General features: G+C 42.0%; 1 protein-coding gene across 1 annotated transcript in view; it reads left to right on the top strand.

Annotated features, from left to right (window-relative positions):
* BOLL (boule homolog, RNA binding protein) overlaps positions 1-27,410 on the top strand; it is a 76,960-nt gene that overhangs the window by 10,631 nt on the left and 38,919 nt on the right. The window contains exons 2-5 of the mRNA XM_034786061.1: positions 5,930-6,073; positions 10,931-11,022; positions 21,457-21,511; positions 24,021-24,096. Of these exons, the coding sequence (XP_034641952.1) occupies positions 5,930-6,073; positions 10,931-11,022; positions 21,457-21,511; positions 24,021-24,096 (367 nt within the window). The remainder of the gene's footprint in view (positions 1-5,929; positions 6,074-10,930; positions 11,023-21,456; positions 21,512-24,020; positions 24,097-27,410) is intronic.

The following is a 27,410-nucleotide window of genomic DNA, read 5'->3' as shown; positions in this document are numbered from 1 at the left end:
GTCTGCCTAGATAGAAAGAGCCTTGGCCTTCCTCAGGATATACCACTTAAGTGTCACTTTTGGTTCTCACTGTCCGGCTACAGATTTAAAGAAGCCAGATCATATTGTCTGAGAAGAGGCTCTGATGAGAGTCGCTTCTTTTGCTTCCAAGGCAGAGGAGCTGGAGCCCTGGATGCCACCACCTCCTCATTTAAGGAGTTTGGGGAATATGCTGATCCACACAACCCTTAACTTAATAGGAGGAAGACTGCTTTATTTCTTCCAATTATGGGTCATAAAATGTCACTCCAATGGCCTTAGGCCCCATAGCTGTACAGCAGAAATTGGTTTCAAATATCCCAACAATTTTATTCAGTCTGTTTACACCAGGGGTCGGCAACCTTTCAGAAGTGGTGTGCCGGGTCTTCATTTCTTCACTCTAAGTTAAGGTTTCGCGTGCCAGTAATACATTTTAACGTTTTTAGAAGGTCTCTTTCTATAAGTCTATAATATATAACTAAATTATTGTTTTATGTAAAGTAAATAAGGTTTTTAAAATGTTTAAGAAGCTTCATTTAAAATTAAATTAGAATGCAGAGCCCCCCCCGGACCGGTGACCAGAACCCAGACAGTGTGAGTGCCACTGAAAATCAGCTTGTGTGCCGCCTTTGGCACGTGTGCCATAGGTTGCCTACCCCTGGTTTACACCAATCCAGAATTAGGTTCAAAGTAGTAAATACATTCCTTAGGGGAAAGAGTTTTTGAATTATGTCTCTTAGGAATCTACTCAGATGAATTGTTCTACTTGTTGGATGTATTGAAGCTTATCTCCATAATCTGGTTTTGTTTATATCTGTGGTTCCAGTGCTTTGTAGCCGGAACAGTTTTTATGTCAAACGTTGCAGTTTGGTTTGGATGATGCATCTCAAACTTTTACCTGAGTAAAGAGAATGAGAAAGGAGTGTCTTTTCATTTAGCCTGAATGACTGGCTAGACTGGGTCAAGCTGAAATGTTGACCAGGGTAGCCATCTCCATAGTTGTTAACAGAGCTGATTTTCAACAGAAAGAAATTATGCTAATTCTTATGCAGAACCTCTATATGTGAGAACCCAATTCAGCACTAAACTAGACATACTCAGGATAGACAGTGCAGAGTACAATTATAGATCCTTCTCTGTTATCTTCAGATATCTCTCCCTCTCAGTGGAAGTTGAACTCTTAAGGACCTCCAAAAATTGCTAATGCTGCCATGTCTGTCATACTTTAAGCTGTTGGTTGAAAGCTGAAAACTAGTTAAAGGGATGCCTGTGGGCTCCCACAATGGAATCATCACTTTAGGTGCTAGTTTGTAGGGATGGGAGAGCACATCATATCAATGGAATGGCTCAAGGCCATTGATTAGTGACAGAAAAGTAATCAATCAACTGCCTCAAGAACGGTCACACTTGTCTGTTCTACAGTTTCAACACAGGCTTAAAAAATCCTCTCTGAAATATACAGTTGGAGTGTGACCATTAGCATATATACGAGCTGACCAGGAGCAAGGATGTGGCAAAAATAAATCGGCTGTTAATGTTAAGGGCAGAAAAAACCTTAACCATCCTGTGATTCACATAATCAGAACATGCAACATGAATGAGTAATTAAGCTGATCCCAAACATGTAGACACCAAGTTCTTTTGAGGGAATTTGTGAAATTTGGTTCTGAGACTGGGCTGGGACTCAGGAAGCCTGGTTTCAATATTGAGCTCTGCCACAGACTTCCTGGATGATCTTGAGCAAGTCACTTATGGCATGATCCAAAGCCTCTTGGAATCAATGGAAAGAAGCCCATTGAGATCAGTGGGATTTGGATCATGTCCAGTCTCTATGCTTAGTTCCCCATCTGTAAAACTGGGATGATGGGAACTTTGCAAGTGTATTATGAGGATAAATACTTATGATTGTGAGGAGCTTATATACTATGATGATAGGAGTCCTATATGTATCTTTGAGAACTCATGAAGGACAGGTGATGTCCCAGAAGATTGGAGAAGGGTAAGTATAGTACCTGTCTTTAACAAGAGGAACAAAGAGGATCTGGGAAATTATAGACCAGGCAGCCTAACTTTGATGCCTGGAAAGATATTGGAACAAATTAATTTAAACAATCAGTTTGTAAGCACCTAGAGATAATAGGGTTATAAGGAATAGCCAGCAGGGATTTGTCAAGAACAAATCATGCCAAACCAACCTAATTTCCTTCGACTGGGTTACTGGAATAGTGGATATGGGGGAAGCAGTAGACATGGCATATCTTGATTTTAGGAAGGTTGACAGTTCCACATGACTTTGTCATAATCAAACTAGCAAAATGTGATCAAAATGAAATTACCATAAGATGGGCTCACAACTTGTTTTAAGATTGTACTCAAATAATAGTTGTCAATTATTTGCTATCTAGTGGGTTCTTGTAGAGGTCATTTGTGGGTCTGGTACTATGCAGTATTTTCATTTATGACTTGAGAATATGCTTATAAAATTGGTGGATAACACAAAGCTGGGAGGGTTTGCAAGCACTTTGGAGGACAAGATTAGAATTCAAAATGACCTTGGACAAATTAGAGAATTGGTGTGAAATCAATTCAGTGAAGACAAGTGGAAAGTACTATGCTTAGGAAGAAAAAAATCAAATGCACAACCACCTAACCAGTTATTTTGCATTTTGTAGAAGTACTGCTGAAAAGGATCTGGGGTTTACAGTGGATTACAAATTGAAAATGTGCCAACAATGTGGTGCAGTTGCAAAAAAGGCTATTACAATTCTGGGGTGTATTGACAGGATTGTTGTATGTAAGACACAGGAGGTAATTGTCCCACTCTACTTGACATTGGTAAGACCTCCACTGGAGTACTGTGTCCAATTCTGGGCACCACAGTTAAGGAAAGATGTGGATAAATTGGAGAGAGACCAAAGGAGAGCAACAAAAATTATAAAAGATTTAGAAAACCTGACCTATGAGGAAAGTTTAAAAAAAACTGGGCATGTTTAGTCTTGAGAAAAGAGGACTGAGGGGAGACATGATAACAGTCTTCAAATATGTTAAGGATTGGTATAAAGAGGGCTGTAATCAATTGTTTTTCATGCCCACTGAACAGGCCGGTTCCAGCAGGGCCGGCTCCAGGGTTTTGGCTGCCGAGCAGCTGTGAGCTAGGGACCGTCCACCAAATTGCCGCCGAATAGCTGGACGTGCCGCCCCTCTTCAGAGCCGCCGCCCCAAGCGACTCCAGGCACCAGCGCAGCAAGCAGGTGCTTGGGGCGGCCGAGGGGAAGGGGCGGCACGTCCGGGTCTTCGGCGGCAATTTGGCGGCGGGTCCCTCAGTCCCTCTCGGAGGGCAGGACCTGCCACCGAAGTGCCGCCAAAGAAGAAAGCAGCGCGGTGGACCTGCCACCGAAGTGCCGCCGATCACGATTGCTGCTTTCCCCCCGCCCCCCCGCCGCTTGGGGCAGCAAAAACCCTGAAGCCGGCCCTGCCACTGAAGGTAGGACAGGTAGTAATGGGCTTACTTTGCAGCAAGGGAGATGCAGGTTAGATATTGGGAAAAACTTAATAAGGGTAGTTAACTTCTGGAATAGGCTTCCGAGGGAGGTTGTAGAAGCCCCCTCATTGGAGGTTTTTAAAAACAGGTTGAACAAACACTTGTTAGGAATGATCTAGGTTTACTTGGTCCTGTCTCAGTGCAGGCGGCTCTACTTTGGGACCAGGTCCCTTCCAGCCTTATCTTTCTATGATTATATAAATAGCTTGATAAATAGAAAAGGGAAAGTGACTAATTCAGTATTCAGGGTAAACTGAAACTAAGGCAAAGTGTTTTCAAATATACAAAAACAAAAAATAGATAATTTTTCTCTTACCTTTTACTTATAGAACTCAGGTGTTATATCAATAGTAGGTTAAACATTGTGTGTGTTTTTTTAATTTAAGTCAAAAGAATAAAAGAAATGCTATATATGTGGATCATTGCAAAGTTAATTGCAAGAACAACTTTAACTTTGGGAGTTTCGTGACTTCTGAGTGCTAAAATTCTTTCTCAATCTTACTATTGTGTTCTCATGTGAAGAGTTTTTTCTTGCATTGAACGCTACTTGAATTTTTCCAAAAAAAAAAAATTGAGAATTCAGAGAAGGAACAGCCTCATGAGGAAGGGGGAAAATGGAGATATTGGAGGTTCTGCAGAGCCTTGTATTGGGGTCACTATTATTCAGTACATCTTATAATGTCCTGAAAGAAAATAAGTTAAACATTATCTTACATTTATTTCCTGATGAAACAAAACTGGGAAGTAATACACAAAAGATGAAATGCTAAAATTCAGAGGGAGCAAGGTATTTGGGGAAATTAAAACTTAATTGTAGGAGTTCCAATATGAAAAGATGCAAGATCATAGCTTGGCAGAATATGTCTATAAAATGAATATGGAGAACTTTTGTGGGATAACAAATTGAAAGCAAGTGCACAAAATATGATACCCATTTTTAATGGGTCAAGCAATTGTACAATGTTGTTAGAAGAGAAATAACTTATAAAATTAAATTAGTATCATGACTCCTTACTGTGTGAGTAAGAAGACTGCATCAGGAATACTAGGTGAAGTCAGTAGAAGTTTTGTCATTGACTTCGATGTAGTCAGGATTTCAATCACTGTTCTTCGGATTCCTACACATGAAAATCGATATGAAAAAAGTCAAAAAAGAGTTTAAATATTGGCAGTCATAAGGATAATTTTGAGACTAACTTTATGCAGAAAGACAAAAAATAATGCATAATGGGTGATTGGAAAACATACATATATAATACTTTAGGATTACATGAAAAAATTATTTATACAGGATACTGCTAAACTGGATTAAGGCAAGGATACACTTAGTTTGGGTGTTAAACCTTTTTTTAAAATAGAGACAGTCAGACAGTGGCAGCTGCAGGGAGCTGGTTATGGTCTCTTGATCCTTGGCTGCCCAAACCAGAGGAAATTAGAACAGTAGGGCAGCTATTCTAACTTCCACTATGCTCATGCTCCAGCAAGCTATGCCTTACCCTTTCCCTTATGGCTGGGTAAGGTGTAGCTGGCATTGGTGGCAACTATGTTGCCTTTGTCAGCTTTACACCAGCAGAGACTCCCCGTGCACGGGGTGGGGGATTGTCTGCTAGAATTTACAGCCAATGTAAGGCCATTTTGCACTGTGTAAGAAAAGCGAAGTGTCCTTCCTGGACCAGAAAATCCAGCCCTGGGAGCCTGATCTTTACAAGTGCTGGGCACCTGTTCCTCCCATTGACTTCATTTGGAGTTGTGGGTGCTTAGCATTTCTGAAAATCAGGCACAAGATGTGTTCAAGGCACATAATTTTGGAAATGCATAGAAAGCATAGTATAGTGCAGAGTCCAGTCTGTGAGACATGTGGTTGGACAGAAGGTCCATTCCAGTTCTGTTATCCATGATTGGAGTGCAGTGGGAATCCTGTCCTGTAGTGGATGATGACTGCCTTTTGTCAGTTTAAAGTAAGGCACTCCTCATTATTATATGTTATATTACAGTAGCAACCAGAAGGTCTTGTCAAGCTTGGGCCCCCATAGTGCAGGGTGCTGTACAAACAAAATAAAAAATAGACCGTAACCCAAAGATCTTAGTCTGAGGCCCAATTCAGTAGGGTATTGAAGCACATGACATGCTTATTTGGTACATGTTTAAGTACCTTACTGAATAAGCCTGAAAAAGGGCCCTGGAAGAATTGTGGATAATTGCCATTGGTTAGAAATAAATAAATCATGGTAAACGTTTGACTGTTCAGTATGTTGTGTGTTCTCAAAGAATCTCCACATGTTTTTCTGTGTGGATGTTTTTTGCTTTAGTGGTTTATACTCTACAAAATGTCAAAAATAAATTTTACAAAAATATTTTTCTCTCAAACAGCAAACCACAAATCAGACACAAACAGAATCTTTGTCTCCATCCCCCAACACTGTGTCACCTGTGCCTTTAAATAACCCAACGAGTGCCCCAAGATTTGGAACAGTTATTCCTAATCGCATCTTTGTAGGAGGAATCGATTTTAAGGTATTTTTTTCTAATCTTGGTAGATAAGTAATAGAATAAATGTTTTGATATTTTTTCTTTATTAGTCTCACTTTATATATTCATTAGTTTTATGCATTTTAGGTGTAAGTGTATCTAAGGTTGTGAGATGATGGTGGTCTTTGCAATAATATCCTAATTAGAGGTGTAAACTAAGCCTTTTTAAAAATATCTGAAAAGTTATTTGTAATACAGATGTTTTGTAGATAGAGCTAAAAATGACAATCTAGAAGTATTTTTTTAAATTCTGCTCTAAAAATGTATAATCTAGTCCACTACATAAATCATCTTTGAATTACAAAATCTCCTTATTCCTTTTTTCTACACAGCACAGTACTGTAGGTAACAAACATCTCCATATATTAGTAAGTATCTGTATCTTCAACTCTGTTGACTTTTCATCCATTTCACAATAAAAGGAAGTTAAGCATATTTTCTTTACTTTGTTGTGGGGTCATGTCTCCTGTGCACCTCCTCATTGCCTGAGATGCCTCTGCAGTGCCCTGCCATCAACTTCCCCCTCCTTCAGGGCTGTGCTACCAAATAGACACAAGAAAAGTCTCACAGGCCGTTCTGGCCAGGCTTTTGTTCATTTTCCAAAACAGCAAACCAAAGTGACAATATGGCAGTTACCCTGCTAGCCTTAGTCTCTGCCCTGAGGAATATATCTTCCAGAGCTACCACTAAGCCTCCTCTCTTTGGTAGTCTCTACAACTCTCTCTCTACCTTCTCTTCTATTTCTTGCTATCCTTTATAGGGAGACAGCTAATCTCGCTCACGTGTGCCTCTTCAGTAATCAGGGTTGGCTGGGCACAGGCCTGTGGCCCATAAAGGGGCAAGCCATCCTGTTACAAAGGGTAATATCTAGGAAAAGTAAGCATGTTTGCTTAAGGATTTGCCACAGAGTATTGCTAGTACATATCCTAACTGAACACATGCAGCCTTGATGCTACATGCTCTGGACCCTCCAAAAGGCAATAAATATGGGGCCATATGCACACTCCTTTGCTGATCTGAACATTTGGTGATTTCCCTGCTGCTCTCATTTTCTTTTTTACCACTTTAGAACCCTGGACCTCTGCTTCTTTTGGTCTGTTTAGCTGTTCCTTCTTTCCCACCATCAGTATCCTCTCTGCCTTAATGCAGTTAGTCAGAGGACCCATTGAGCACTGACTCAGATTAAGAGAAAGAAAAGAATGGATATGGAGGATATTTATCTTGTCCATCATTATGGTTGACAGTTTACCCAGCATATCTTGCATAATAATTACAAGAGCTTCCAGGATCTTTTTAATCATGTGGCTCAAGCACTGGAAATTCATGTTTTTACTGTTGAGACGAAATTGTACAGGCTCTTCAGTATATTTGGAGCTTCACTAGGAGGGCAGAGTAGTTCTTTGTATAAAAAAAATATTCTGGTAAAGACTTCTGTCTCCCTCCCAATTTTGTCTTTTCGGTGGCTAGCTAGGTCAGGGACCATCAGTATTCAAATAAGTTTTATACTTATCCTGTCTATGAAGGGTGTCTAATTGTTTGTGCAGTAGCTGAGCGGTCTAAAGGTGGGAAAGCTTTAGGTCATCTCTCCCTCAGAAAGTGAGAGTAAGGAATATGAATTTCATTGGAAAGGGGAAATAACCCTTTCAGCTAAGCTTACTACCAAATGGGCTTAGTGAGATGTGGATTCAAAAACTAGGATAGATTCCTGCCAATCTTAGATCCTCCCAATCTGGAAGGAAATCTTTCCAAAGGCCAGAGAGTGTCATACTCCTTGAGAGCCGCTTGCTAGAGCTGGTTGAAAAAAAATTCAAAATTGATGGAAAAACAGACAGGTTTTTCAGTAAAATTTTCACAAAAAATGTTTCCTCTTTCCAACCAGTTCTACTGCTTTCATTTCCTCTGATACAGCAACTTGGTCAATCACCACAGCAGTTATTCTTGATGCACAATTTGTGACTGAAGAATTCAAGTCTCTTTCATTTGTAAGCTCCACTCTCTTCAGCAGAATGACAGATAAGGCTTAGAAAGCTTACAGAGGCCAAGTCTATGGTCTTTAACAACATATTTTCAAAGTAAATCAGTCCTCTTTCTCTAGTGCCAGAGCCAAGCATCTTAGCCTATTGCTCAACATTAGCACTTTTAAAGAACACAGCAATAGCCTTTGCATTCTGATATGTACAGGAGCCAACAAAAAAGCTAGAAGTTCTCATGCACATTCTAGTAAACTTCTAGACATCATATTGGACTGGACACTTGATAACTATGCAGTAAATCTAGCATCATTGTTTTATTCCTGTTTCCCTTCATGTCTTTGCTTCTCTGCAGCAGCTTAGCTGCAAGAGACCACAGGACAATTTCATTCCAGAGGAAAATTATATTCATGAGACCGCAGGACACAATATGATATTTCCTAAGGTTTCTGGTGATCATGGTCTCATGTACATATGTCCTCCACATTCTCCAGAACTAAGCTGAAACTCCTTTTGCACTGGTAATAGGCCTCAACAGACTCTGACCATGCCTCAAGATATTTTGGTTTAAATAAAGTTTCTCATAGGCGAGGAAAGCATCCTGGTGGACAAACTGAGCTGCATGCTCAGTGTACAATTCAAATTGTTTCTGAAGAACTCTGTGGACACAGAAGTGGGGAATCCTTAAATATGGACCTCTTTGCCACAAGAGACATCACCAGGTTGTCCACATTTCTGTTTTGTGGGCAGGGAAGCTTGCTCCTTGATTGAAACCAAGGTTCCCTCATTGCCTTTATTTCCTAGAGATATATAGTAAGACAGAATTTATATAATCTTCATAGTATGGCAAGTTTAGTTCTTTAACCTTCTGACTATGCCCATCTACCAGTTCTTCCAAATCTCCTTTCTCATAAGTCTAGTTAGGGTGACCAGATAACAAATGTGAAAAATCAGGATGGGGATATGGGGTAATAGGTGCCTGCATAAGAAAAAGTCCCAAATATCAGGATTGTCCCTATAAAATTGGGATAGCTGGTCATCCTAAGTCTAGCTGACATTCTACATCTATATCTGAAGTTATTGTATCTTGTAACTTGGAGCTTAATACCCTTGTGACGGTACCTCCCATAAGGCTTTATGGAAATATGCTTAGAATGTGTTCTTGGATTTAGGGACTAGGTGTGATATTCAAGTCAGGAGAGCAATTCTACAGTCTCTGTTTTGTTAGTACTTTTAAGCCCTCCTTTGGTGGATTGTTACTTTAATCTTCTGAAAGTGGGACTCAGTGGGGTTAATTTTCAAAGCAGAGAGGAAGACTTCTTACCTGTAATGAGTCCTTGGAGTACATTTCCTACCTGCTCAGATCTACTCTTGCCTACTATTCTTCCCTGTGTTTTTGAAGTTCTGTGGCTGCACACCGTTTCTCTGTCTCTGTTTTTTTTTTTTTTTTTTTTGGGGGGGGGGGTTGAATTTGCAGCACCAAGAAAATAGCACCTTTTTATAAAATACATCTTGAAGATAAAATTCTTCCAAAAAAGTATTCATCAAATGTCTCAATGACACAACCATTATGATAACTTATATTAACTCTGTAATCAGTAAAAACTCCCCTGCTCCTTAGAGGCATATACAAGGCAGTGTAAACCTTGGAGAAGTGGAAGAATAATTTTTCCAACATATACCATACATTTTAAAAAACGACTGGTGAATCAAAGAAACACATTAAAACTTCTGATATACTTCCTTGAGGCTCTGAGAACTCTAGATCCATCCAGGAGTGGCTTGAGGCATCCAAAGATTAATGTGCACCAGCATTGAAGCATGAGATTCAACACATGCCAAATCAACAGTCACACAGGATCAGACATTCAAATGCCTGGTATATTTATTTCAATGTCTGTACTTCTAGATACATAAATCTTCTGTCAAGTATCAGGGGGTAGCCGTGTTAGTCTGTATCTACAAAAACAACGAGGAGTCTGGTGGCACCTTAAAGACTAACAGATTTATTTGGGCATGAGCTTTCGTGAGTAAAAACCTCACTTCTTCGGATGCATAGAGTGAAAGTTGCATCTTTCACTCTATGCATCCGAAGAAGTGAGGTTTTTATTCACGAAAGCTCATGCCCAAATAAATCTGTTAGTCTTTAAGGTGCCACCAGACTCCTCGTTGTTTTTATAAATCTTCTGGAAGACCATACTTGATGCATGTTTTTATCAGTACAGAAAATGAACATATTATGCATTTGTGGTACACAGTGTTTCAATAATAGACTTTATGGTAAAAAGGGACAATTATGATAATTTAGTTTGACCTGCATAATATGGGCTAATAACTTCACTGTATCTTAATGATTGTTTTTCAAACTTAGCAAATTCTTCATGGAAGTCTACGCACATATGCCCAGTTTTAAATTTTAAAATGATCTCTAAATTATAATGCCTCATGTTATAAACGACACTAAAATATAGAACTGAAAAACTTGTCTGAGACCAAATGGAATTCAGATATAATTGAGTTACAAGATTATTGAAGTAAAATTATAATGTAAATTCAGTATATACTTAGATTTATTTCTGAAGATTAAAATCATGTAGGAGAAAAACTGAGATTATTACCTGCTCTCTCTCTTTTGCTCTCATACCCCAGCCCTGCCTCCACACCCACACCCACCGTCTCCCCAAAACAGTCACAGAAACATTCACCTTGGAGGCTTTTCTCTGTTTCTAGTGTTTTTAATAAATAGTTGCTCCCAGGATTTACAAGTAGTTTGTTGTTAAATGTGTCCAAACCAAAGCAATATTGTGGATATTTCTTATTTAATAACTAAACCCATTTGTATTCATTTTGTTCTTATGCTTTATTTTACTAGACTAACGAAAATGACCTAAGGAAGTTTTTTGCCCAGTATGGGTGTGTGAAAGAAGTGAAGATAGTAAATGACAGAGCTGGAGTATCAAAGGGGTTAGTACAGTTGCAATATATCCATTGTGGACACTGAAAACATCATAGTAAGTGGAATAAGTGCAATAGAAGTTGATTGTGATTTTCATGGCTTATAACATTATTACTGGCATCACATTATATGAAACACTCAAGTTTCAGTTCATTTGTTTTCTTTCTTACAGTGTCCCAGAATGGTGGTGTTAATAAATATATGGTTAGCATCACTATTTTCCTCCTCTCTAAGCACTTAGACCTCCCTTTAACCTGGAGTTTCACTGGCAAGAATGTCCATTGTGTTACAATATGGGTGAGAACCTTATCCCCATTCTGGCCCCTTTACATCATGTAAAAGGGTCAGAGTGGAATAAAGGAGCTCTAAAAACCTGAATCCAATCAGGAACAGATTCCCCCAGCTCAGGAACTAAGCCTGTATTCTGAGGAGCCCCTTGCAAGCTCTAGTGCAGAGGGCATACCGGGGGCAGGGAGGAAGGGACATGTTGCTGGCAGGGCCACAACATGTAGCACTGCAAACATTTATGTTGCATATAGGTAACTGGGGACACGCTGCCATGACTTAGCCAAGCCCCTAGGGGTGTCTGTTATGCCGGGGGCCATAGAGCAGCACAAAATCAGGAGTGTGTAAAAGTGGTGTAAAATCACCATTGCTTTCCCCTGAGCTGTGAGTTCTGTGCAGCACATCTAAGAGTTGCAGTAGGACCCTTGTAATCAGGGGTATGGAGTACCTGCATAAGTATTAGATCCATTCTTATGTACAAGGATGTCATAGTTTTCAGCACCTTAAGTTTGCAGATGTGAGACAACTTGCAGCTTCATTCATCCTCATCCCTTGTCACTGCATCTCTGAAACTCACTCTGAACACAGAAAGAAGAAGCTTCTGCTCCACACCAGGAGAGGAGCTTTTCTCCTCACCTTCAAGGTTGTTACCAACTCTGCGACTCCTTACTTAACTACTTTTGTCTCTCATCATGGTATCCCCAATGTCTGCACCTGCCTCTTTTGCCACCTCCATTTGTCCACCTCTTTGACAGTGATTTTCGTGTTTTCTTCCAGTGCACCCCTTGGTAACACACAGAATTCCTTCCCTGAACTGATCCATAAGGCATTTCTTCTATCCTCCAAATCTCTGCTTCAGTTCTACTTCAGCCTTGATACCTAAAAGAAGCTAGCTGACTAATATTAATAGGTGGAGGGGTAGCTGAAGAGTATATATTTTGCTTACCTGCTTTAATCCATTCCTCTCCCTCAAAGTTTTTATGTTGCTTTTTTTCTTAGACTGGAAGCTCTTTATGGCAGGGACTGTATCTTCCTTGGTGTGTAATCATCACCTAGCACATTAATGTTACCAGAATGCCAATAATAAATAACAAACATGAAATGTGGATGAGGAAAGTTTGCTGTAGAAACCTTACATTTTGAATTAACTTACTTATCTGTTTTAAGCCGGTAGGTTGATTTAGCAGCAATAAAACTGCTATAACAAACAAGATTTTTCAGCAGGAGTAAATTTTTTCTCAACATAAGCAAAAAACCTATTACAAAAACATTCCCCAACATAGTGTTCACTCAGTACCTTGGTGTAGCACCCTTTCTTCCCACAGGTATTTTCACTTCAGTCTCTTCAATAAGATCTTCTTATTGCCCTTCCCCAGAGCAGCTGTGTAGGGAAAAGAGAAAGGAAACTGAAGTTAAGTTCTTGTGTACTGCAGAATAGATAGTTCCTCTACACCTGGCCACAGTTTGTTTTTGTATTGAATTTTCCTGATATTTTAAAAGAACTTTAAAGCCATAGACTTTGCAAAGGAACTTTGGCACTGCAAAAGAGCTTTAGCAATGAATCCTTAAGTCAGATGTCAGTGTGAATGAAGTAGAAATATTGGTATGCAGGAAATACCACTATGAATGTACCTAGTTGCAGTAAACAGTTTTCTATCAGTATCTTCAGATATAATTGTATTACTGTTACATATTTTGAATATTACACAGTTTTTGGAAGTTCACAATTGCATGGCTTTTATATTTATTAGCCAAAATGCTTTTGGTTTTTAATGATTTAGTTCATTATGAGTTTGCAGCTCCCCTTACTATCATTTTGAACTTTAGCCAGGATTTTCATATATGCTATCATTTTTAAATAGAGTCCCAACTTCCTTTTATAAGTGTCGTTTTTTTTTCTTTCTTAAAAAGTAAAACTTGGTAGGTTTACAATCATTACAGATGAGTCTTATAGCACCTCCTATTACTAAGATTGCTCGGCACTTCCCATTGTAAATACCCCATTTTCAATTGCTTATAACTTTGCCAAATTTTAACCATTTTGGCTGAAATTTTGCATGACAGCTATCTGTCTCAAGCTAGGAAAAAATACATTATTTTGCCCATTTTAAAAAACTCTGATGATCTTTTCTTTGAAAAGCTCCAGTGCCCCCAGGCTTTGGAGATTTGGGATTTGGAGACTTGAGATTTGGCAGGAGGGGTGTCCTTTGTGTCAGGGATGTTCCTTTTGCCATTCCCATTAAAATTGCCCCAAGGGTAGGTCTATACTTACCTCCGTGTCCGGCGGTAAGCAATCGATCTTCTGGGATTGATTTATCGCATCTTGTCTAGACGCGATAAATTGATCCCGGAAGTGCTCGCCGTCGAGGCCGGTACTCCTGCTCTGCGAGAGGAGTACGCGGAGTCGACGGGGGAGCCTGCCTGCCACGTCTGGACCCGCGGTAAGTTCGAACTAAGGTACTTCGACTTCAGCTACATGATTCACGTAGCTGAAGTTACATATCTTAGTTCGAAGTGGGGGGTTAGTGTGGACCAGACCCAAATTTGGCTCAGTTACAAGCCTTTGAAAAATCATAGTTTACACATGCTCAGTAGAGACTTAGATTTTAGCAACTACATCCTTGAAGATTCCAGTCACTCGGGGCACACTGCAGCCCAGGGATGAGCAGGACTTTCCGTGCAGTTTGGCTCTGGGCTGCTATGGGCATGCTGGGTCCAGGCACCTGAACATGGAACAGGGAAACTGTCTCTCTGTGTTCTTAATGACACACACATACCCCTCCCCCCCCCGATTGGTCCCTGCAGCTTGGAAGAGGAAGTTGCCTGATTCAGATGCAGAAGGGACAAGAGCTAGAGGGGGGAGCTAGTGGGAGGAAGCGAGAAAAAGTGGGAGTTGGGGTGGGGCGAAGATCGGGGATAGCTGGGCAAGGAAACTGGGAGTGGGAGCTGGTGAGAGGAATGGTGGGTCTGGAACCTGTTGGCTAGGGGGAGCGGGACAGTGAGATTGGATGGGGTGAGAGAGGGGACTGGGAGTAGCTGGACAATGAGACTTGGATTAGGAACCAATGTGGAAAAGGAAACTGGGGAGGGGAGACATCTGACAAGGAACTGTGGCACGGGGTAGAACTGGGACTATTTGAGCAAAAAGACTGAGATCAGGAGACAGGGAGGGGTGGGAGATGAGACTGGATGAGGAACCCAGAGAGGAAGACTATGACTAAGGCCTGGTCTACACTACGAGTTTAGGTCGACTTTAGCAGCGTTAAATTGAATTAAGCCTGGACACGTTCACATGACGAAGCCCTTTCTTTCGACTAAAAGGGCCCTTTAAACTGGTTTCTTTACACCACCTCCAACGAGGGGATTAGCGATAAAATCGGCCTTTGCGGGTCGGAATTGGGGTAGTGTGGACGGAATTCGACGTTATTGGCCTCCGGGAGGTATCCCACAGTGCTTCATTGTGACCGCTCTGGACAGCACTCTCAACTCAGATGCACTGACCAGGTAGACAGGAAAAGCCCCGCGAACGTTTGAATTTCATTTCCTGTTTGCCCAACGTGGAGAGCACAGGTGACCACGCAGAGCTCATCAGCACAGGTAATCGTGATGGAGTCCCAGGATCGCAAAAGAGCTCCAGCATGGACCGAACGGGAGGTACGGGATCTGCTCGCCATATGGGGAGATGAATCAGTGCTAGCTGAACTCCGTAGCAGTAAAAGAAATGGCAAAGTATTAGAAAAGGTCTCCAAGGCCATGAAGGACAGAGGCCATAACAGGGACGCACAGCAGTGCCGCGTGAAAATTAAGGAGCTACGGCAAGCCTACCACAAAGCCAGTGAGGCAAATGGAAGGTCCGGGGCAGAGCTGCAAACTTGCCGCTTCTACGCGGAGCTGCATGCCATTCTAGGGGGTGCAGCCACCACTACCTCAACCGTGTGCTATGACTCCCTCACTGGAGAAACACACAGGGAAGAGGGTTCGGGGAACGAGGAAGATGAGGATGGAGGTAATGTAGGTAGCTCACAGCAGCAAGGAAGCGGAGAAACCGGTTTCCCCAACAGCCAGGATATGTTTGTCACCCTGGACCTGGAACCAGTAACCCCCAAACTCACCCAAGACCCTGAGGGCACACAGGGGACCTCTGGTGAGTGTACCTTTGTAAATATTACACATGGTTTAAAAGCAAGCGTGTTTAATGATTAATGATTAATTTGCCCTGGCAATCGCGACCAGTACAGCTACTGGAAAAGTCTGTTAACGTGTATGGGGATGGAGCGGAAATCCTCCAGGGACATCTCCAGAAAGCTCTCCTTCATGTACTCCCAAAGCCTTTGCAAAAGGTTTCTGGGGAGGGCTGCCTTATCCCGTCCGCCATGGTAGGACACTTTACCACGGCAGGCCAGTAGCACGTAGTCTGGAATCATTGCATAACAAAGCATTGTAGCGTATGGTCCCGGTGTTTGCTGGCATGCAGACAACATCCATTCCTTATCGCTCTTTGTTATCCGCAGGAGAGTGATATCATTCACGGTCACCTGGTTGAAATGGGGTGATTTTATTAAGGGGACATTCAGAGGTGCCCGTTCCTGCTCTGCTGAACAGAAATGTTCCCCGCTGTTAGCCACGTGGTGGGGGGAGGGGTGAAGTGATCATCCCAGAGAATTGGGTGTGTGGGGGGCGGGTTAGTTGGGTTTGTGCTGCATGTTAACCCGGAAACCGCAGCCCCTCCTTTTACATTGCAAACCCATTTTAAATGGCCAACCCAATTCATCCTTGATATGGGAAATGAGGGCGCTGCTGTTTGAAACCATTCCCACATGTTAAGAAGGTTAAAAAAGCCAAAAGACTGTGGCTTACCATGGCTGCCTGCAAGCCGAAATCTGTTGCCTGGCACTGCATGAGTGATCTCTCACATGAAACCGGCAGGCCCTCACTATAAGAGTAAAAATGCGACCTTGTAACGAAAGAGTGAACCCATTGTTCTCTAAAATGTGTCTTTTTTAACCACCTCTCCCTTCTCCTCCACCAGCTGCAAATGTTTCTCCTTCACAGAGGCTAGTGAACATTAGAAAGAGAAAACGGAGGACGTGGGACGATTTGTTCACGGAGCTCCAGATGTCCTCCCACGCTGAAAGAGCACAGCAGAATGCGTGGAGGCAGTTAATGTCAGACATCAGAAAAGCACAATATGAACAAGAGGAGAGGTGGCGGGCTGAATCGTGGGATGAACAGAGCAAGTTGCAGGCTGAAGATGGTAGGTGGCGTCAGCTTGCAGACAGAAGGCAAGAGTCGATGCTCCGGCTGCTGGAGCATCAAACTGATATGCTCCAGTGTATGGTTGAGCTGCAGGAAAGGCAGCAGGAGCAGAGACCGCCGCTACAGCCCCTGTGTAACCAACAGCCCTCCTCCCCAAGTTCCCTAGCCTCCTCACCCAGATGCCCAAGAACGCGGTGGGGGGGCCTCCGGCCACCCAGTCACTCCACCCCAGATGATTGCCAGAACATGAGAAGACTGGCCTTCAATAAGAGTTAAAGTTTTAAAATGCAGTGTGTCCTTTTCCTTCCCTCCTCCCCCACCCATCCCGGGCTACCTTGGCAATTATCCCCCTAGTTGTGTGATGAATTAATAAAGAATGCATGAATGTGAAATAACAATGACTTTATTGCCTCTGCAAGCGGTGCTTGAAGTGGGGAGGGGAGGGTGGGGTGGTTGGTTTACAGGGAAGTAGAGTGAACCGTGTGGGGGGGGGCGGAGGGTTCATCAAGGAGAAACAAACAGAAGTTTCACACCGTAGCCTGGCCAGTCACAAAACTCGTTTTCAAAGCTTCTCTGATGCACACCACGCCCTGCTGTGCTCCTCTAACCGCCCTGGTGTCTGGCTGCGCGTAATCAGCAGCCAGGCGATTTGCCTCAATCTCCCACCCAGCCATAACTGTCTCCCCCTTACTCTCACAGATATTGGGGAGCGCACAGCAAGCAGCAGTAACAATGGGGATATTCTTTTCGCTGAGGTCTGAGCGAGTCAGTAAGCTGCGTCAGCGTGCTTTTAAACGTTCAAATGCACATTCCACCACCATTCGGCACCTGCTCAGCCTGTAGTTGAACAGCTCCTGACTCCTGTCCAGGCTGCCTGTGTACGGCTTCATGAGCCATGGCATTAAGGGGTAGGCTGGGTCCCCAAGGATCACGATAGGCATTTCAACATCCCCAACGGTTACTTTCTGGTCCGGGAAGGAAGTCCCTTCCTCCAGCTTTCGAAACAGAGCAGAGTGTCTGAAGACGCGAGCATCATGTACCTTTCCCGGCCATCCCACGTTGATGTTGGTGAAACGTCCCTTGTGATCCACCAGGGCTTGCAGCAGCATTGAAAAGTACCCCTTGCGGTTTATGTACTCGGTGGCTTGGTGCTCCGGTGCCAAGATAGGGCTATGGGTTCCGTCTATGGCCCCACCACAGTTTGGGAATCCCATTTCAGCAAAACCATCCACTATGGCCTGCACGTTGCCCAGAGTCACTACCCTTGATATCACCAGGTCTTTCATTGCCCTGGCAACTTGGATCACAGCAGCCCCCACAGTAGATTTGCCCACTCCAAATTGATTCCCGACTGACTGGTAGCTGTCTGGCGTTGCAAGCTTCCACAGGGCTATCGCCACTCGCTTCTCAACTGTGAGGGCTGCTCTCATCCTGGTATTCTGGCGCTTCAGGGCAGGGGAAAGCAAGTCACAAAGTTCCATGAAAGTGCCCTTACGCAAGCGAAAGTTTCGCAGCCACTGGGAATCGTCCCACACCTGCAGCACGATGCGGTCCCACCAGTCTGTGCTTGTTTCCCGTGCCCAGAATCGGCGTTCCACGGCATGAACCTGCCCCAGTAACACCATGATTTCCACATTGCTGGGGCCTGTGCCTTGTGAGAGGTCTATGTCCATGTCAATTTCCTCATCACTCTCGTCGCCGCGCTGCAATTGCCTCCTCGGCTGGTCCGGGTTTCGCTTTGGCATGTCCTGGCTCTGCATATACTCCAGGACAATGCGCGTGGTGTTCATAGTGCTCATAATTACCGCGGTGATCTGAGCAGGCTCCATGATCCCAGTGCTAGCTATGGCGCCTGGTCTGAAAAAAGGCGCGAAACTAGTATGTGACGGACCAGGGGAAGGAGGGAGGAAGGGAGGGAGAGCCGAGTGACGACATGGCCTACAGGTACAGGGAATTAAAATCAAGAAAGGTGGCTGTGCATCAGGGAGAAACACAAACAACTGTCACACAGAATGGTCCCCCCAAAGATTAAACTCAAAACCCTGGGTTTAGCAGGCCGTTGATTTCACGGAGGGAGGGGAAGCAAATGAATACAGAACAAATCTATTTTTTACATCTTAAGCTGGCAGCCGACGGTGCAGCATGACTGATAGCCACTGCAGTACGACGACGATGGATATCAGTCGTAATATGCCATCTTCTACCAAAAGGCAAGGGGCTGCTGCTGTGTAGCAATGCAGCCCCACGTCTGCCAGCCCCACGTCTGTCCTCGGCCTCTTCTGGGTGCTTAGCAGACAATACTGGGCGATTGGCAGAAAATAGCATACTACGACTGATAGCCATCATCATCGAGACAGTTGCATGTCTGCCCAGTTGCTCATGATTGACAGCCACTGCAGTACGATGACGACAGATACCAGTCATAATATACCATCTTCTACCAAAAGGCAAGGGGCTGGTGCAATGCAGCCCTACGGCTGCCAGCCCCACGGCTACCAGTCATGCTACACCATCTACCGCCAAAAGGCAGTTAGCTGCTGCTGCTGTGTAGCAATGCAGTACCACGTCTGCCGGCACCCAGATGACATATGGTGATGGTGAACTGAGCGGGCTCCATGCTTGCCATGGTATGTTGTCTGCACAGGTAACCCAGGTAAAAAGGCACGAATCTATTGTCTGCCGGTGCTCTGACGGAGGGGGAGGGGCCTGACAATGTACCCAGAACCCCCCGTGACACTGTTTTGCATCATTCAGGCATTGGGATCTCAACCCAGAATTCCAATGGGTGGCAGAGACTGCGGGAACTGTGGGATAGCTGTGGGATAGCTACCCATAGTGCAATGCTCCGGAAGTCGACGCTAGCCTCGGTACTGTGGACGCGGTCCGCCGACTAGAGCACTTAGAGCATTTTATGTGGGGACACACGCAATCGGCTGTATACAACCGATTTCTATAAAACCGGTTTCTATAAATTCGACCTAATTTCGTAGTGTAGACATACCTTAAGAGATAGTGGTGTAAGAAGGGAGAGGCAGATTGGCTGAGGAGCCTGAAGTGGTGAAAAGAGGACTGGTTGGGCAAGGGGACTGGTACAGGGTGTGAGGAGGGGGAGAGACTGGGAGTGGGGGGAGATTTGCACTGACTAAGTAAATAGTCTGAGACTGAGTTTAGAAATCTGAGGAGTTGGAAACTGGGACTGGGTACACAGGAAGAACTGGACTGGAACAAGAAGCTAGGGTGCGAAAGCAAAAAGTCTGCAGAAGAATCTGTGCAAACTACAATAAACTTCCCTCCAAAGCCTGGAATGGAACCCAAGATCTCTGTGTCTCACCATTAGTCTACTGTTACCAAATACATTTGAAACAGACAGGTTACGTGTGTGTCTCATTCTTCTCTAATTCCGGTCCACACAGAGGATGACAACTCACCACAGCTATCAGTTACATAGTTAGCTCAAGTGACAGAGGACTGTGTGATGGATTCACAGACTCTGTAGAGTCCAACCCTGCTGATGAACCATGTGGATATCAGTTTGTTTTTTCAGTTTGCTTTTTTAAAATTTAAAATAAAAAACAAAAAATGGCGTTTAAAAGAACATTAAGATTGCAAAGGCAAGCACTCAAAAGTAAGTGCTCTCTTGTGTATATGCATGATAATACATTCTCTAATTACATAATCACACACTACTTTTCCACAGGACCCCTGTCTCATTCATGGCAGAGGATGGACCTGCTGTGGGAATGAATCAGGTTGTGTAGTGAAGGAGGTTGTTGTCTATAAGTCCCCAGCTTTATTTGTTGCAGAAATTGGAAGTTCTGTAGTGAATGAGGCAGTGGACAGCAGGAAGAAAAAGGATGATTTCATAGTTAAAGCAGTTAAATATTGCTCTAGAGAATGAGATTCTATCCCAGACCATGTTACAGAGTTTCTAGGTGATGCTGGGCAAGTCACTTAAACCAAATTCTTCACAGGTGATCACTAATTGTGTATTCCTCATTTTCTGGGTGCCCTACTTGATACCCTGGTGTTTAATTTGCAGAAGTGCTAGGCACGCTCAGCATCAGCTGATGTCAATAAGAACCTGTGTCTAACATACAAAATGCTATATGATACTAAGTGTGCTGAAAAATCTGGTCACAGGTGTCTCAAATTGGGCATCCAAAATTGGTGAAGAACTTTTACCTTAAACTTTCTGTGCCTGAGTTCCCCATCTCTAAAATAGGGATAATACCACTCTGTCACCTCACAGAATGCTGTGAAAATTAATAATATTTGTGAAGAATTAAAATGCTATTGGCCAGAGCTATAGAAAAGCCTATGAGGATATTAATAATTATGCCTTCAGAGAAGGGTTTGGATAGTGTACAGTAAATTGGGCACCAAAATGTAGTGGATACTTTTGACTTTAATCTCTCTGTGACTCAGTTCCCCATCTGTAAAATGTGGATAATAATACCCCTACATCTCACAGGTGCTGTGAAAATAAATTCATTAATGTTTGTAAAGCGGTCATATTATAGTGATGACCACCCTAAAAAAGCCCATGAGGATGTTAATTCTGTCTTCAGAGCAGGGCCATACATTGAACAATGAGGATAAAACAAAATATTGACTAGCTGCTCATTAAGCACTGTTCACCGATGAGACAGTGGTCCTGTGAGAAAAATAGAATGTGATCATGTAATTAAAGATTGTTATAGTTCATACGCATTCGGGGCCAAATTAAGGTTGCCAAGGCAACCTTATTTGTCATTTCATAACTTCTTAGTGCTTTACTTTTCAAACTTAATGTTTTAACATAGTATTTTGTGTAATATGTAATATATAATATATATATTATAACATGTTTTTGGTTATAAAGTAGTATGCCAAGAAAAATAATTTATGTAATTTTTATTTAGGTATGGTTTCATCACTTTTGAAACTCAAGAAGATGCACAAAAAATTTTGCAAGAGGTAAGATGATATATTCATCATTATACTCATTGTTTAGGTAAATTCTTCAATTTGAAATTAGTGCTTGCAGACATCCATTACCAATGGATATTTGTCCCTTCTGTGTTTACCTGCTTGGATTTGAAGGTATTAAAGAAGCCCAGGATGTCTGTGGGCTGGTTGGTCAGATTTGTTGCTTTCCTTTCTTTGTACAGAAGAATGAAGAGAAGCAGCAGTAGCATTATTTTCCCTTCTGAACCCACAGAACATCTAAGAAGACATCTCAGAGATTTAGTTTTAAGGGAGGGTGGGTTCTGGGAGTCTCTGGAGCTGACTAAGGCAGGTGAAGGTGATGCTTCAGTATCAGGTACCTTAACTTTGTAGAGAGCTGTTTCCAGCCTCTTCTGTGTATACTACTCACTTGGATCTGAAGTTTGTTGTGAATCCAGTTCCTTCTGGTGCTCTGATTTCCTTGAGTAGAGAATCCAGCAGTCATAAGACATCTGTAAAGGAGACTATATTTTTAGGCTGAGGGAAATTGAAGTTAACCTTACACTCATCAAGGAGGAACCACTGAGGTTCACTCAAAAACCTCTGAGATATCTGAGGCCCACTTCCAGATACACTTAATTCTTGCTCCTGTGAATATGAGGTTTGCCCCAGAATGGACCTTTCTTAACTGCCAGGATATTCCCTCTCGTACTTCTACTAGGATATAGGAAGCCATGATGGCTCCACCACCGTAGCCTTTTGCAACCTGTTCTCTTGGCCTGCTTGGGCTATGTTGGCTGGATCAGTCATGGGCTCAGTTGTGTTCATGAAGTTCCCTGAAGAAGACCAGAGGATGTTACCTCAAGCAAAGCCTCTTCTAGACTGAGTGGCGACCTATCAACAAGTAGAGCTGGTTGAAATTTTTAAAATATTGAAATTTTATTGAAAATTTTATTCAAAGAGCTGGGAAATTCTTAATGCAATTTTAATGAAATGGTATTTCCCATTTTTGACCAACTCTAGTTAAAATAATATATACATACATATATATATAAAAGCAGTCCAAATTTGACTTATAATACCAATGTAATATATAACATCAATCATCAGAGAGGAGCTTGTTCCCACCACCTGTGTCAGGAAGCAAATTAGCTCTGGAAACTGTACACTCGTTATGTCTCGCTGCTTTCCATTAAATAGGTTTATTTGCCATGAAAGAGAATACATAGTACCATCCTTTGCGTTCCAGAGCTCAAATTCAGCAAAGCACATGCCTAACTTTTAAGCACGTAGACAGTGCTTAGCGTCAAGCAAGTGCTTAAATATCTTGCTGAATTGGGGCCCAGAGGAGGAAAGTATTCTGCTCTCCGACTGTTGCCTTTGGACTGGACTGGAACTGATATCTTTATGCATTTCCTTTTATATCTTTCTTTAAATAAATATTCTGGATAATAAAACTGCAAAAGGTTTGAGGTTTTATTGTTAGCTCCTTAATGGATATATTGTATCTGGTACTTGGACCTCCTAGCTCTGGCAGTGAAAACTTGGGTCCTGATTCTGATTTTACACCCATTTGCACTGGTGTAAATGACTACAAAGTGTTCAGGGAAATGGAGAATCAGGCCCTCTGGTTCCTCCAGATTTCCTTTTGCAGAAGCAGGATAAAAGGGACACTTACAATTTAAAAATCACATTGCTGTCTGATTTTTGTTTTACCTAGTGTAGATGCAAAGTAATACTTACATCTACTATAAATGAAAGAGATTAGCAAAAGTTTGCAGTTGGTTTACTTTGTGAATTTGACACTATTTTTTGCAGTCACTTTGTAGTTTTCCTTTACATGATGAGGAGCTGAAAGAAGATGTAAATAAAAGTAGCCCCATCCTACTTTAATTTACACTTTGGCCTCATCTACACTAGAAAATTAAGTCAGCTTAACTATGTCACTCAGGGGTGTGAAAATCCATACCCCGGAGTGGCGTAGTTAAGCTGACCTAACCCCCAGTGCAGACAATGCTAACCTGCACAGCTGTGCTGCGAGTCTCAGAGTGTGAATTTACAGCACACCAGCTGAATTATTGCAGTCATCCTTTATAAAATTTATAGTAGCCTTGCAGTATATTAATTGCATGTTTTAATATAGTTAATTTTTTAAAGTAAACTCAAATATATTTTATAATGACATTTATTTAAAAAAAAAAAAGTAAAACTGGCGTTTTTACAAGCAATTATTTGTGTCTCTGGTAGCTGGTCAGGAAACTCCATTATCATTCAGAAGTAAATTTTAGTGAGCATTTGTCCAAATCACAATAAGCACCATGTACATATTGGAGCATAATTTTTGCAAAATGAAGCCAAGGATTTAGATAGTAAAAGTGTTGTTTTTTTAGTACTTGAGGTAACTATCAGAGCTCTGAAAGAAGCTTGTTGGGTGTGTTCACTATCATTTACTTCTAGTTTTACTTTCAGTAGTTATATGCACCCAAAAAATAAAAAGTAAAAGTACTGAATATTAAGTGTTTTTCTTTGTTTGTTTTAGGCTGAAAAACTTAATTATAAGGATAAGAAACTGAATATTGGTCCAGCAATAAGAAAACAACAAGTAGGGATTTCTCGTATGTATTTTCACTATATTCTTTAGCTGCATGTGATATAGATAGAACTCTAACCAAAAATATCTGTGTTGGACCTGTACTGTACTAATCCAGAGCATTGAATATGATCAGAATAGTCAGCAGGTGGAAGCGCTGGCATACTAACAAAAATGTCAAAAGTACCAGATTTCCAGGCACCATCCTTTAACCCCTACAGTATGTTCCTTTGTACATTGCATGGAAGGGATCCAATGGATGAAGATTGTACCCAATTGAATGTGGAATGGAATGTGACTCTTTGGTATGGCAGAATGTGACTCTGGTATGGCAGTATGCCCCTTCCTAGCTGCCACAAGCCCTTATGGTGACAGACCCTCAAAGCTAAAGACAATTGTGTTTTAACTGCAGGAAAAGAGTATGTGACAGTCTGCTGTATACAGCATTTTCCTATTGGAAACAGGGCACATGTTATATTGACATGCTACATATGTTGCTCTAAAGAACATTAACTCCCCATGTGTGCTGTGTGAAGCCATGTTCAAAGGTCATAGCTGTTGAAGTATAACCAGTGGTAGCACAGCAGTGGATTCAGATGTGTTGGATGTGGCCAAAGCCATGACAAGGCAGCAGTGATATACCGTTTAAGGATGGCAAGAAGTGGGAGTGTATTTATCCTACAGGCACACTGAAGGAGACTTAAACAAGATAATATATTGTGGGTGGCACATGTTCCTTTTATCTACTCCAGAGGTTGCACCTAACGGAGGCAGGGACAGTCTCTGGGTAAAGCCAGGGATCCATGAGGTTTGGGACATTTATAGAAGATCAACAAATACGATTAGGGATCTAGAAGAACTGACCTAATGAGAGAAGATAATTATTATGAATACCCTAACTAAGGGTTAGGGGGGTGGGATAGCTCAGTGGTTTGAGCATTGGCCTGCTAAACCCAGGGTTGTGAGCTCAATCCTTGAGAGGGCCACTTCTATATATATGTTTAGATATCCACACCCCCTGCCTATTCTCTAGTGTCACCTGTCCCATATTGCTACAGGGATGATGCAGTGTCGCTTCAGTTCTTCAAAAACTTTTCAAAAAAGCTTTGATGGTAGGTGGTCCCTTTTTGTACATTTTTACTTGAGAAGGAACATATTTCTATACCTGATATTGCTGTGATATGTCAGCAAAAAAAAAAAGCCAATGTAGTTTTGGGCTTGCATACCCAAAAGGCACCATGTTATGGAACTGGAGTCCCTCTCTGTGTTCCTCTGGAGCAAACACATTTGAAATATTCCATTTACTTGTGTGCACTGTATTACCAGAAAGATCAGACAAAGGGGGGGGGGGGCTTAGAGAAGATCAACAAATACGATTAGGGATCTAGAAGAACTGACCTAATGAGAGAAGATAATTATTATGAATACCCTAACTAAGGGTTAGGGGGGTGGAATAGCTCAGTGGTTTGAGCATTGGCCTGCTAAACCCAGGGTTGTGAGCTCAATGCTTGAGAGGGCCACTTAGGGATCTGGGGCAAAATCAGTACTTGGTCTTGCTAGTGAAGGCAGGGGGCTGGACTCAATGACCTTTCAAGGTCCTTTCCAGTTCTAGGAGGTAGGATATCTCCATTACATTTATTTATTTAAATTTAATAGCCTACAAATATCTGAAAAATGAAAACACAAGTTAAGAGACCAACTACTTAGGGCAGTGAAGGGCTATAGCAGCAAAAGAATGCAATTTAGAAGTGGAAAATTTAGGCTGAATATCAGAAATAAATTTCAGAGATTGAAATCTGTTGGGGTGTGGGATGGTCTCATAAGAGAAGTAACGAAAGCCACATTGCTTGAAATATTTTTAAGTTGACTGGATGTTGTACTAGTACAGTGGTTCTCAAACTTTTTTACTGGTGACCCCTTTCACACAGCAAGTCTCTGAGTGCGACCCCCCTTATACATTAAAAACACTTTTTTATATATTTAACACCATTATAAATGCTGGAGGCAAAGCGGGGTTTGGGGTGGAGGTTGACCATTCGCAATCCCCCATGTAATAACCTCACGACCCCCTGAGGGGTCCCGACCCCCAGTTTGAGAACCCCTGCACTAGTAAATGTATCATAACATAGGGAATACTGAATTGGCAGGGGATGGAATAGGCGTTCATGGTCTTTAGTTTCTGTGAATCTATAGTTGGTCTCCCACAAGTTTGGTTTGTCAATACTTTTACCTGCAGGATTGGCCAATTTATCTGATACCAAAATACAAACTTCCAAGAATGATAGGATTGTCAACTAGTTATTTTTCCACCTTTATTTCTGACTTTGCTAATAGCATTTTCTGAGGAATTGTTTAGTTCCCCTTTCTTACATTTTACCTCTTGAGATGTTTCTAATCCTGGGGTCATAGTTTGTGATGCTTAGGTAATGACTAGTTTCATTTTGACCTGAATAGACAGCTTTGAAGTGTTCAGGAATTTTATATCAGAAGATTATTCATAATAAAGACTTTGTTATGAACCGTTTTTAGGTACTGTTAACTAGAGCTAATTGAAAAACTAAATTTTAATGAAAACTTGTTTTTTTATGTTTAAAATGGATGAAAAAATTGTCGACATTGGGAATTTGGAAACTTTTCAACCAGCTCTACTGTTAAGATTGTTGTGATTTAACGCAAAATAACATTCAAATACTTATATGCTTATCCAAAATTGCGTCCCTGTTTCTTTAGTTTCCATTTTTGAAGTTTTGGGAAGACTTTGAAAACGTACTGATGAAGTGTCCTGTCAAAGAGTGTGAATCCATAGATGAAAGGCTTAGCTTACCCAGGACAGTCATATTTCAGTACCTTTGCATTGTAATTGCTTTTATCTATATTACAGAGTTTTGTTTTACAAACTAAATTGAGTATAAAACATTTTGTTCTTCTCCAAGGGCCTCTGTGTGTTATATCTTGTGGGTTTGGCACCTCCTGGTATTGAGCTGCCAAACTGCCTTGAAAAGCTATTTCCATTGGGTGTACACAAGAATGACATCATCGCCCTACTCTATATAGTGGAGTTCACACCCTAACTGACTCAGCTCCTTCACTGCCACTGCAGAGAGCAGACAGAACTCACCATGTCCTGTCCTCAGGACTAGACTACCTTATAACCTTTTCTTGTAAGTCTGTAAATAGTTAGGATTGTTTAGTGTAGTGTAGTTAGTTAATTTTAGAATAGTGTAAGTAGTCATTCCCTTGTCTTCTCTCTGGGCTCCTTTACCAGAACTGTGACAGGTCCTGAGCCCTGTAAGGGCTTCAAGAGGTGCTCCTCTTGTCTGGGGTATTCCTGAGTCTGAT

This window comes from Trachemys scripta, chromosome 11, assembly GCF_013100865.1.
Source record: "Trachemys scripta elegans isolate TJP31775 chromosome 11, CAS_Tse_1.0, whole genome shotgun sequence".
NCBI lineage: Eukaryota > Metazoa > Chordata > Testudines > Emydidae > Trachemys > Trachemys scripta.
Note: the sequence above shows the minus strand (reverse complement) of the source record. Positions and strands in the feature narration are given on the sequence as shown.